At 40.1% G+C, this 12,096-nt stretch overlaps 1 protein-coding gene across 1 annotated transcript in view; it reads left to right on the top strand.

The window, feature by feature from the left end:
* Nucleotides 1-1,664, top strand: part of eml6 (EMAP like 6) — a 48,998-nt gene extending 47,334 nt beyond the window's left edge. Inside the window, exons 40-41 of the mRNA XM_072660520.1 lie at nucleotides 891-991; nucleotides 1,113-1,664. Coding sequence (XP_072516621.1) covers nucleotides 891-991; nucleotides 1,113-1,137 — 126 coding nt within the window. The 3' untranslated portion in view covers nucleotides 1,138-1,664. The remainder of the gene's footprint in view (nucleotides 1-890; nucleotides 992-1,112) is intronic.
* The last annotated feature ends 10,432 nt before the right edge of the window (nucleotides 1,665-12,096 follow it).

The following is a 12,096-nucleotide window of genomic DNA, read 5'->3' as shown; positions in this document are numbered from 1 at the left end:
GATTGGAACCAATTAGAAAAAATATATATGAGGATTTAATGATGTATGCACTCATTTAGGTGACCCAGCATTTACACTACTGTGTAACACCACTTAATTTATTGTATTTTCAGTCCAATTGGCCATCAAGTCCAAGGTCTTCATTGTTCAGGAGATGTTTCTGAGGAGATTAGATACAAAATAATCCACTTGCATAGGGAGGGGGATAAAATGAGTTCAGAAATGCAATGCAAAATCTGGTAGACCACCAAACCTGCCCTATTATATATATATAGAGAGGAGAACATCAAGCTCCACTCTTTCTTCAGATCTGAAAACATTGAACAGACATTCCTGTCCATCCTTCCACTGTGAGAAGATGGCTCAAAAATGTCGTTGCTGCTGCTGTTTTAAGAATAATGGAATGACCACTGCAGATCCAAAAGCATCCTCAAGCATGGGATGGCTTAGATTCAGCTTCTAAACTTAAAAGGTGTGAGTAAACTTTGAACTGTCAGTAAGTCTCCTGAGAAGAAGGTAAAGGTAATGTAGGTAAAGGTGGACTCTCTAAACACTGAAACATCTGATATTATTTTAATAATTTACTTTTTGAGGCTTTTGTGGGATTTTTCCTGTGAAATAAGTTTTCAACCTGTTGTCCTGAATGCTGAACCTGTACCTGTAACTTTTTACTGGAAATTAAACAAGTAAAAGGAGGTCTCTTACTTTGGAGTGTAGTACTGTGCGTACTATAAAAAGTATGCACAGTAGCAAAAGGATATTTAGGAAAAGAAACAATGAATGAACGACTGTCCCAATACTTTTGTCTTTTTATAGTGTATTTTTATGGGTTCAATGAAGTTTGCACTTTGTAGCTAAGGAGCTACTTTTGTTCCGTCTTTCATTTGCAGGCCAAACACAAACGCTACTTCGGGCACTCAGCTCATGTGACCAACATTCGCTTCTCCTACGATGACAAATACGTGATAAGTGTCGGAGGCAACGACTGCAGGTCAGCTGACAGGCCTGGAAGCTCACTTTACACACACACACATGCATGTGCTGTGAGCTTCAGTCTGTACCGATTAGTCATCCTCTCTCTCTCTCTCTTACTCTCTCTCTTTCTTTCTCAGTGTATTCGTATGGAGATGCCTGTGACGAGAGTTGACCCATCTGGCTCTCTCTGCTTCGTACGTCATCAATCGAGAGAGGATTCCTTCCCAATACCTCCAGTATCTGAATGCTGCACACCTTCTATGCTGCATCTGATCGCAGTGTGCGCGGATGGGTTGGAGCGTCAGCAGACTGCGCTGTCGCTCTACAGCAGAACCAGTGTGTTTGTCACCATTCCGTCAAGTGTAATGTTTACGTTCTCATGTACTTTAAATAAAAATACAAAAAAAAACTAATCACACACACACGTAATCATGCCAATATTTTAAAGAGATAAATGTATTATTTTTGTTGTTGTTGTTTTTTTTTACATAAAGTGCCTTAAATACACAGTTTGCTGAATTTTGCCCACTAAATGGTTATGATGCATATCTGGTGCTATATGGAACATGTGAATTTAGGGCTTTTGAATGGTCTGTACACTCCATTGCGTGTTATGCAAATTGTTTTGGTTCTTTTTTTCTCAATATTTTTACATTGTGGTCAGATATATCCAGTTACTATAGCTCTTCCTCATGCATAATATATATATATATATATATATATATATATATATATATATATATATATATATATATATATATACAAACATCTATATATATATATATATATATAGATATAGATATATATATATATATATACATCCAAAAAAACCCAGGACTCAGGAGCCTGTTAAGGCATAAGTACTGTAACTAAACATTTGTAGATGTTATTTTCGACGTGTGCTATTTTTGTTAAAAGATCACGTTTATTTTTTACGTGTGTACGTGTTTCTGTACGAAGTATGCAATTCAGTCGGTGGTCTTACGGTCTTTTACAGACGTGGAAAAAAATGCAAAAAAAGATATATATATCAAAAGTCTCAAAACATAGTGAGGAACCAGTGAAACCAGTGTGTTGTCTGTATTGCGATGCGCTGTTCGTAGCCAATGGTGTGATGGCAGATGTGTCTATTGTGTACAGGTATCAATGAATAATATCTGTAATTTCTATGTTTATGTTTTTGTAATCTGTATCGAGATACAGCTATATGTACCTGAAATGTAAAAAAGAAAAAAAAAAAGGTAATGCATGATTTGGACAGTTCAGAAACGTGTAATGTTTTAATGATGTTCTATTTCAAAAGATGAGTGAATGGTATTCATGCAAAATAACAAAAAAAATATATATTTATTTTACAATTAAAGCCAAAACAATGATGACCCGTAATGGTAGTGGTTCAGTTTTCATTCCATTCCACAAAGTGTTAGGCAGTTCCCTCTGCTCTGACATATAATATTTGATATGTCTGATCATTATCAGGATACATGTTGTTATTGTAATTAGCGATCAGCTAAGAGCATTAGTGGTATTATTTGATGGATTTCAGCACTTTTTCCTCATCACATGTACTGCTCCCGACACTGGGAGGGTGAGGCCAAACACATGCCCACATGCCTCCTCCGACATATCGAACTGCTGCTGATGCAACATCACCAGGCACCAACATACCCAGCTCTGATGCATCGGCTTGCAGATGCTCGTGCTGGCCAGTATCACCCTGAAGTGATGTGGGGAGAGAGAGAGAGAGAGCATGGCCAGTTGTACTCCTCCTGGCTCTGGCTGCTGATGGCAGACAGCATGAGCTATATAGGCATGAAACTCGCCCATATCATGGAAAAAAGAAATGTACAGTTTTATGTAGTGTGTAAAAATGATAGCATCATAAATGTTCCCATTGTAAGTTGTTCTAACCTGGGAAGAAATAATAAGATTTAATCATATTCACCAGTAATTCCATCACATTTTGAAGGTATTAAATTATTAAAGATTAAGATTTCAGTACATTTGACACCGGATAAGTGCTTAAAAACTTTTCCGGGGTATGGTGGGTTTTAACACAATGGCAAAACCTTGGGAAAGTCTATAAAAAAACCTAGAAACCAATAGTTTTTGTAAAAATAAATGAATAAATAATCAAAAAGAGATTGTGGATGAGAAGAGGGGTGGGGGTTGGGGGGTTGGGGGGTTCAAGGGCAGTGATTTCTGTCTTGAACAGGGGAGGTCAAGACAGGGCTTCCCCTTGCATTGCTCTCAAATACAGCCCTGAGTGTACCTCTGTGCGCCACCAGAAGATGGCAGTGTATATAAAGGCTGATGCTTAAAAATCCAAAACCTGCAGGTCTTTGCCCACTACTTTTCACATTCTGACTGAAAGTAGTGACTGCTGACGTATCAGCAGTAAGAGCACATCCTGACCGTAAGGTAGCCTGTAGACGGTTTCTGTTCTCTGGAAGATTGGTGTAAACGGTCTGTTTATGATGGTTTCTCTGTATGGCAGGTTGTGGGAATGTAGGTTAATTAGAGAAATCTGAGCTGCTAGAACCTCTCATGGATTGCATGCCAAAGCCCATCAGCGCTGGGTAGAGATGCACGGAAGCAAAGGCCAAACCTTGCGTGACACCTGCACACGGCTCTTGCTCTCTCTCTCTCTCTCTCTCTCTCTCTCTCTCTCTCTCTCTCTCTCTCTCTCATTGACAGAGTGAGCCCGAAATGTCACACATCCTGTTCTTATGACATCTGCAGCTAATCTCACTCCACAAAGCCCAGGGATTATTCCACGCCACACTCCACATTCATGTACGCACCCTCACACTGTGTACACACTGGTACAAGGTGTGTGTGTGTGTGGTAGTGGTTGGGGGGTGGGGGTGGGTGTATGTTCGGCTGCTCCCTGTGAAGAAAACAAGCCTGAAGATTTGGTTTAGGTTTCTGAGGTCAAAAGGTGAAGTCAGCAATACTAGAGAAAGACTTCTAGCTGTGGCTTCATCAAGTCAAGGCATGGTGAGTTGAGGGCCAGTGTGTTGAAAGCAGGAAAAGTGGTCAAGTCTAAGAGGTTAAGGGTCAAATTATGATGGCAAGAAAGCTGGGTCAGAAGTGCAGTGGTCAGTACCTACCAAAAAGTGCTCCAAGAATGAAACCACCTCTGAACTGGAAACAGGGTCACAGGTGGTCCGTGGAGGCCCCACCTCACAACATACAGAACTTAAAGGGTCTGCTGCTAGCACTCGTCTTGGTGCCAGATACCAAAGGGTACCTTCAGGTCTTGTGGAACTTTGCCTGGAATGGTTGTAATTATGGCGGGGAGGCCTACTCAATATTAGGCAGGTGGTACTAATGTTATGGCTGATCGGTGTATGCACTGTATGGGTTGCAGGGAGTTGTAGGCTTTTTTTAATACCAGTGCAGGACGAAGTCTACAGGCTCTTTAGGGTCGGTTTAGGAGCAGTGCTACATAGACACAGTCAAACAAAGCACTTACACACAGTCTTTCAGAAAGCTGACAGAGCAATACGATTGTGTGTGTGTGTGTGTGTGTGTGTGTGTTTGTATGAGTGATTGCATTTGAAGACGTAGGTATTCTGCCCTCACGTTTTACATAAGGCCGAACCTGTCAGCAGCTGCCAGCTCCACATTCTTCAGTCATGTTGAAAAAATCTGTTCTGAGGGCTGAACATTTTTACTGCTTTTCAAATTTTACATATTTTCAAAAATGCTGGAATAATAACAGCATAGAAGTTTTCCTATAAAAAGTGCAAGACCTTGAGAAAGTGCACACACTGAAGCTTTTTCCAAAAATATTGGTCCGCAGGTTTTGAAGATAAAAAATAAATCAGCTATGTCCCATGGCTAAAGCTGGGTTCAAAGCGCAAGGCCCATCTGGCAAATAGAAGTGGAACAGCTGAAAGAGGCAGGAGGAGGATTTGGGGGGGGCCCCAGAGGGGGGGCTCCTGGGGCCTCGTTCACCTGCCTCTACCTGCTTGAGATGCACGAAGCTCTTCGGCAGCGGGAACTTCGCCGAGGCTGTTTATTCAGCTCACATAAATCAGCTTTCTCAGCTGTGATGTTTGCTGATGGACGGGACGAACACCTGGATTGGGAAACGTTGGAATGAGGTTGGGGAGGGATGGAAGAAGAAGTGTGAATGTGCGTGAGCCTCACATGCTTTTTAAAACACTTACAAAAACTATACACGGCTGAATAGCTGACATTTCGTTTCGAGGGGATGAATTCCCACATCTAATAACTATAATTCAGACTAGCATCACTGTGGAAGCTGCAAATGTGACTGAGAGATAAGTCAAATCAAGACAGACAGAAGCATTTTGTTCTGAGCTCCGGCCCACCCCACAGATTGTAGCCTGGCAGAACAGTGAGAGTGGAGTGCAGTGCAGTGTAAATACACTGAATGTGTTCCAGTCTAGCAAAATTTCAAAACTTTTGGCTATGCCGCCTCTTTCAATAGAGGTTTATCATCTGCCGTTCTTCATGAGAAACACTGTCAGTAGCCAACTTTCCATTTATGTTTTTTTGTGCTAATTACAAACAATAATATAAAAAAGTGTAACACAGTGTTTCGCTGCCCAGTCGCTAGCCTTCGTGTGTTTCTACAAGAAATGTAAAGAAAATCTCAAAAAGTGATTTGACACTAAAATATATACTATAACCTTTTCTGCATCAACAAACCATTTATCTGCTAAAGTTGAACTGAAAAACAATTGTCAACATTTGGTAAATATTTCCATAATCTACATAGACACATTTTTTTTTAAAGGGCAGGACAGATTTTCGCAACATTTTTGGTACCAACAAACCATTTATTCGCTAAAATTGAACATAGAAGCCTTTTGGAGACCTTTGCTAAATATTAATAAACATTCCAGTTTCTGTAGCCTACACTGATGTGCATCTTTTCCCCTAAAAAAACTCTTCCAGTGCAGGATTTTGTAACATTTTTGGTATCGACAAGCCGTCTATTCCATGACATTTGTTCAATTTTACAGATAATTCTGATGTTTTCGTGACCCACATAGACAGCATTATTGGGCAGTACATGGGCAGGGCAACATTTTTGGTACCAACAAGTTGTTTATTTGCTTAAATTGAACATGAAAGCCTTTAGGTCACCTTGGTTAAATATTAATGATAATTCCGGTTTCTGTTGTCAACAACAACAACAACAACAACAAAAAAAATGGGCAGGACAGATTTTCGCAACATTTTCGGTACCAACAAGCCATTTATTTCCTAAAACTGAATGGGAAAACCTTTTGTTCACATTTGTGATAAATAATTCCAATAATTCCTCTTCCATAGCTTACATTAATGAGCATTATTTTTCCTGAAAAATATATCAGTGCAGGTTTTTGCCACATATTTTGGTATTGACTTGAAGTCGCTTGTTCACTAAACATAAAATAATTGAACATAAAATCCTCATGATAAAAAATATTCATGATAATTCCAGTTTCTGTAGTCTACATTGACATGTGTCATCCCCTAAAAAAACACTTCCAGTGCAGGATTTTGTAACATTTTTGGTATCGACAAGCCGACATTCCCTAAAATTGAACATAAAATTGAACATAAAATTGAACAATTGAACATAGGGAAAATTTGAACATAGGGAACATAAAAAATTAACATTGCCATTTGTTCAATTCTACAGATAATTCCTGTTTTCATGACCTATACAGACAGTATTATTGGGCATTACATGGGCAGGGCAACATTTTACCAACAAGCTGTTTATTTGCTAAAATTGAACACGAAAGCCTTTAGGTCACCATTATTAAATATTAATGATAATTCCGGTTTCTGTTGTCTACAGGTTTTCAGGTATCAACAAGCCAACAAGCAAGGAAAACCTTTTGTTGACATTGAAAGAATTCCAGTGAAAGTTTTCAGAACAATTGTATTAAACAATTATTTCAGAACAAATAGTATTAAAAAGCCACTTATTAACAATAATTCTGTTACAATAATAACGTTAATCTGCTAAAGTTGAACAGAACAATTGTTGTTGTGTTTGTTTCCATAACCCACATTGGCGAGAATTATGTCCTTAAAAAATGTATGCTTTTAATTAGAGTTGACTCTGAGCTCTGGCCCACCCCCCACGCCCTAATGCTCCTCACACCCTGTGTTTTGCAGTATTCTCAGCTCTAGCGTCCAGCTATCACCATAGCTTAGAAGCTCTTTAATTAAAACCTCTGCCCGGAGTCCAGAGTGATAGGACATATGGCCCTAGATCTGCAGTGAGATTACTGCAGTCTCCAACATTAACAGGCAACTGATGCAATTCCTCCTCCATAATGTGTTCCCCTCACGTCCTCAAAGCACCTTTAAATGAGTTTCAGCACACACACACACACACACACACACACACACACACACAATCCAGAGCCGATAATAAACCAAAAAGCAGGCAGGCACTTTTTCTCCGTCTCATTACCTGAATAAATATGTGACCATGCAGCACCTGTTCACTTCATAATGAGCAACTGCCGACCCTCCCTCTCAATTCTCTTCTGGCCACCCGAGCTTTTTGTTCAGCACCCAGCACAGGTTTGGTTTTATGTGGTAACTCCTGGATAATGGCCCCTGGTGGCGCAGACATATTGGGTGGAATAAGAATTATATCCTCTTGCAAATGTGAGCTTAACGCGAGCCGTCTAATGGCTGACTACACATCCATAGCCAAGAGATTGAGGATGGAGCAAAGCCACAGGCGCTAATACCGGATTTGGGCCCCAAAATAAAGTTGCACCCAATTAAATACATATTGAAACCTGAGTGTTTTTGGTTTACAGACACATTTTTAGATTGTAGCCCAACTAAAGTTTGTTGACATTCGTTAAATATTAATAATTATTCTTGTTTCTGTGGCCTACATAGTTGTTTGCTAAAATTCAATGGGGGAAAAAAACTGTTGTTGACACTTAATAAATATTGCTTATAATTCTTGTTTGCATCACCTGCATTGACAAGTTTTTTCACTGCCTTGACAAATCCACTGCAGGTTTCACAACATTTTATTTATCAAAAAAGTCGATCTGCTAAAATAAACCTCTTGAGACCCTGCGTCCTCATATGGGGACATTACATTTTTGCTTCTCTGCACCGTGATACATTTTGTTTTTGTTTTTTAACCGTTTGATAGTTTTTTTGCAAAAACAACTTCCTGTACAAAGACTAAGTTTAGTCTTTATACTTCTTAGGTCCTACTAATCTCCTGTCTCAGGAGGACATTCATTAAACATTAGAGATTATTTCAGTTTTATAGTCCAACTACACAGTGAGTGTGTAACATTTTTTAACACAGAACATTCGGAAATCAGTGTATTGAAGTTGAAAAACTTGTGCTGATACACCCCTCAGCCATCATTTGCCGTCTTTAATAGACACCACTGTTGATAGCTACATTACCACCACATTTCTTTTCATAGTTTACTTTAACAAGCAATATTTCTTCTAAAACACATCCACGTTTTTGTGACATTTAAAAAAAAATGAGAAACTGTTAATCAACCACAACTGAACAGAAAAAAAAGTTTAGCTGACATTTGTTGAATATTACTGACAATTCCTACATCACCATGCCATTCCTTCTAAAGTTTCCAGTTCAGATTTTCTGGAATAAACCAGTCATTTATCCACTTAGGCTAAGTGTGTCATGGTTTGTGAAGCTGGAAGGCGGACGTAAACGCAGGTAAATTTATTAGAAATAAAACAAATCAAAGCAGAAACCCAAGAAACACAAATTAGATACAAATCAAACACAGAACACAAACAAGCCAAGCTAACACACACACAAACTGCTGCAGCACAATAAACTGATACAGAACACCTGAACAAAAGTAGTACTGATACAAACAGACCAACAAGCAACACCTGAGACTAACAAGAGGACAGGGATACAAGGAGGAACAGGTGGAAACACTAATGAGAAGGCGGGGCTAGGGCGGAGGCAAGGGAGGAGACAAGAACACAAACGAAACAAAGCCAGGTGCTGAAGAGCGAACAGGAAAAAAACAAACAAAACTGAGAAAGAACAGAAGGATACAACAGGGCAAAAGTTATGTTGATAAAATTTGTCAACATCTGTTCCGTGTTTCAGATTATTGTTTCCACAGATTGTTTACACATTGAAAAGTGTCACACAGCTGCTGAAACTGAACAGAAATGTTTCCAGTGCAGGTTTTCACAAGATTGTTGGTATCAGTGAAAGTTTTCCCTGCTAAAGTTGAATGAAAATAAGATTTGTTGATTTTCAATATTCAATATTACTGATCATTCTAGTTTCCATAGCCGTCATCACTTGATAGTCAAGCCAAGTCAAGTCAGATTTATTTGTATAGCTTTTTACAACTGTTGTCGTCACAAAGCAGCTTTACATAATTAGTAATTAGTAAAAGACAGAGACAAAAAAAGAAATAACGTAAGAAGACATGAAGGATCAAAGACCCCCGTGAGCAAGCCAACGGCGACAGTGGCAAGGAAAAACTCCCTCAGAGCTGGAGGAAGAAACCTCAGGAGGAACCAAGACTCACAAGGGGGACCCGACCCGTCCTCCTCTGATCAGAACTATTTAAACATTATTGATAAAAATGACCAAACCAGATACAACAGATGGTTAATAGTGGTGATAATAATAGTAGCAGATAGTTAAGAGTCCCTTTAGGTTTTAACATGGTCATTAAACAGGTAGCAGCGGTAGGAGGGTGTGCCGCTGGTCTGGTATGGGTGGTGGTGGGTGGGGGGCCTGATGGTCAGACTGGTAGGTGGCAGCTGGTCTGACACAGGTAGAGGGGACCTCAGCGGGCAATCTTCCAGCAGGTCGGGCTGGGTGGCCATTTACTCGGAGAAGGTAAAAAGAGAGAGTTAGTTCTGTTAGAAATGTCACCAGTTGATTTTAAGACAATATTTAAGTAGGACCAGTTGATGGAACCCTAATATGATTTAAGCCATGACAAGAACTCTTTACCTATAGTGGCCTTGAGAACCTGGGGGCTAAAGATTTTACCTTAAAAACATGCCAAATTAGCCGACACTGCTAACATCAAGGTACTAGAAAGGGTTCTTTGAAGGATGCCATTGGTTCCATAAAGAACCCTTTTTCTCAAAGAGACTGCCAGAGTCACTGCCACTTTGACCCAAGGGTGAATGATGAATCCCGGTTCATGCTGCCTGCCATCAGCATTCGAAGCCAGAGAGAGCACAACTGGCCTTGCTCCCTCTGCATGGGTAAATGTCTATCTCTCTCTATCTCTCTTTCTTGCTCTCTCTCTCTCTCTCTCTCCACACATCACTTCAGTGTGATGTTGACTAGCAAGGCCGTCCGCTAGTGAAATGATGTGTATTATCACACCCCTGGAAAAAAACAAACACCCAGTTTACTGTATGTCAGTGAAAGCTGGCAGACTCCAGTCGCTATTCGTCTGCATGAGATGGGGAACTGAACTGGTCCTAACACAACCGGAGGGCCGACCCTGTTATTTCCATCCAAACAGAGGAAGGAGCTTTCTGCCCTGTTTCCCTGAAGCCCAACCCCGTTACCTGAGCCCACTTCTCTAATTAGCCTGATGGCTTGTCGTTCGGCTCTCCTGAACAAGACAGCATGTCTCTCTGTAGAGGGGGACGGGGCTGTGGGCCGTCACATAGCCTGAACCTGAAGACTGTGTGAGGTGCGTCATTACTCTCTCAGATTTTGTATAGCTACTATTTGTCTGTGACATCTGTGATGAACAACATTTTGAAATTTGGAAAGGTTGTTGGGACAACCCTCAAGGTTGTACGGAAGCATTTTGGTGGTCATGGATTGTAAAACTGTAGATGCTTGTCATGCCCACAGAAAATGGTAACAAATGAAATTGTAAACACTCCAGACTGGCGCAGCCATCTAAGCGCTATCCTCATCATCAGCTCATTGGACGTTGGACGTTGATCAATGGTGATGCCACAGCCATCTATGGCTGGCAGTCCCAGAGACAAAAACTGGCTTTACTCTCCCTCCCCTTCCTCCATCATGTAGCCGGGATGCTAGCCCAGACAGGTGAAGTCTGCTAGCTGAAGTTACAGAATTGAAAGCTTCAGCTTAAGCTCTACCAGAAAACCAATCACCAGCTTTCACCGGTCTTTAAAACTCACTTTACTCGTCTACTTTAATTTCTTTCCTCCTCCCACCCTGCCGCCACCAGCTTGGTCCAGCCCAGTTGCCCAAGGGGTTGGCTACACCCCTGCCATCCATGTACAGCAGGATCTGCAAGCGTCCAGATGTTAGAAGACCTGGGCCGATGACGGGGCCTACGCCAAAGCCTTCAACTTCCAATCAGTGCTATCTTCCTAATTGTTAAAATCTTATTAAAGCTTGATTAAAGCTTTTCTTCTTGCATGCTTACCTCAGGAGTCTTCTGCTAGAACTGGAAATGAGTGTTCTTTACCAGGTTCTACACCCTCACATCTACTGTCACAATAATTACTTATTATCATTATCAACTTATATGTGGACATGACCTCAATCATATTTGGCAGTATGTTGGCTGGTATTTTATTTATGTTTAATTCCTGTAGGATGTTTATATTTCTTTAGTAATTCTAATTCCAATGTCTGAATATTCTTACTAATTTAAAGTTCATTGATCTTTAGAAAAAGGTCCAATTATGTTATTATGCTATTATATCATCAGTGTAAGATAAGATAATTCTTTATTAGTCCCACAGTAGGGGGATTCTCAATTGCAATATGGTCCTAAATTGCAATTGCAAGAATTAATCAATTATCAATCTATCATTAATTACTTCTGGGACAAAATATTGTCCAAAAAAATAGCTATCCTGACAGGCCTAGGTCTTTATGGAACCCAAAAGAGCTCACCATTAGACCAGCACAATGTTTTTTGTTTGTATCATCATGATTTTCTTAATATTAAATATAAGATATGTTAACACTGTGGACTAAAAACATTAGTAATGTACGCTAAAACACTACATTCAACAATTCAGTAGTTTAGGTTAACAGCTTATTGTTGGTTAGTAATTTTGCAGCCAGTGTTCTTTTGAATGGATGCCTTCCAATCTGGCCTCAGGCGGCTGCACCCTCCTCTTATCCAGAAGAGGCCTGGC

This window comes from Salminus brasiliensis, chromosome 17 (genome assembly GCF_030463535.1).
Source record: "Salminus brasiliensis chromosome 17, fSalBra1.hap2, whole genome shotgun sequence".
Taxonomy (NCBI): domain Eukaryota; kingdom Metazoa; phylum Chordata; class Actinopteri; order Characiformes; family Bryconidae; genus Salminus; species Salminus brasiliensis.
This window is presented reverse-complemented; position numbering and strand designations above follow the sequence as displayed.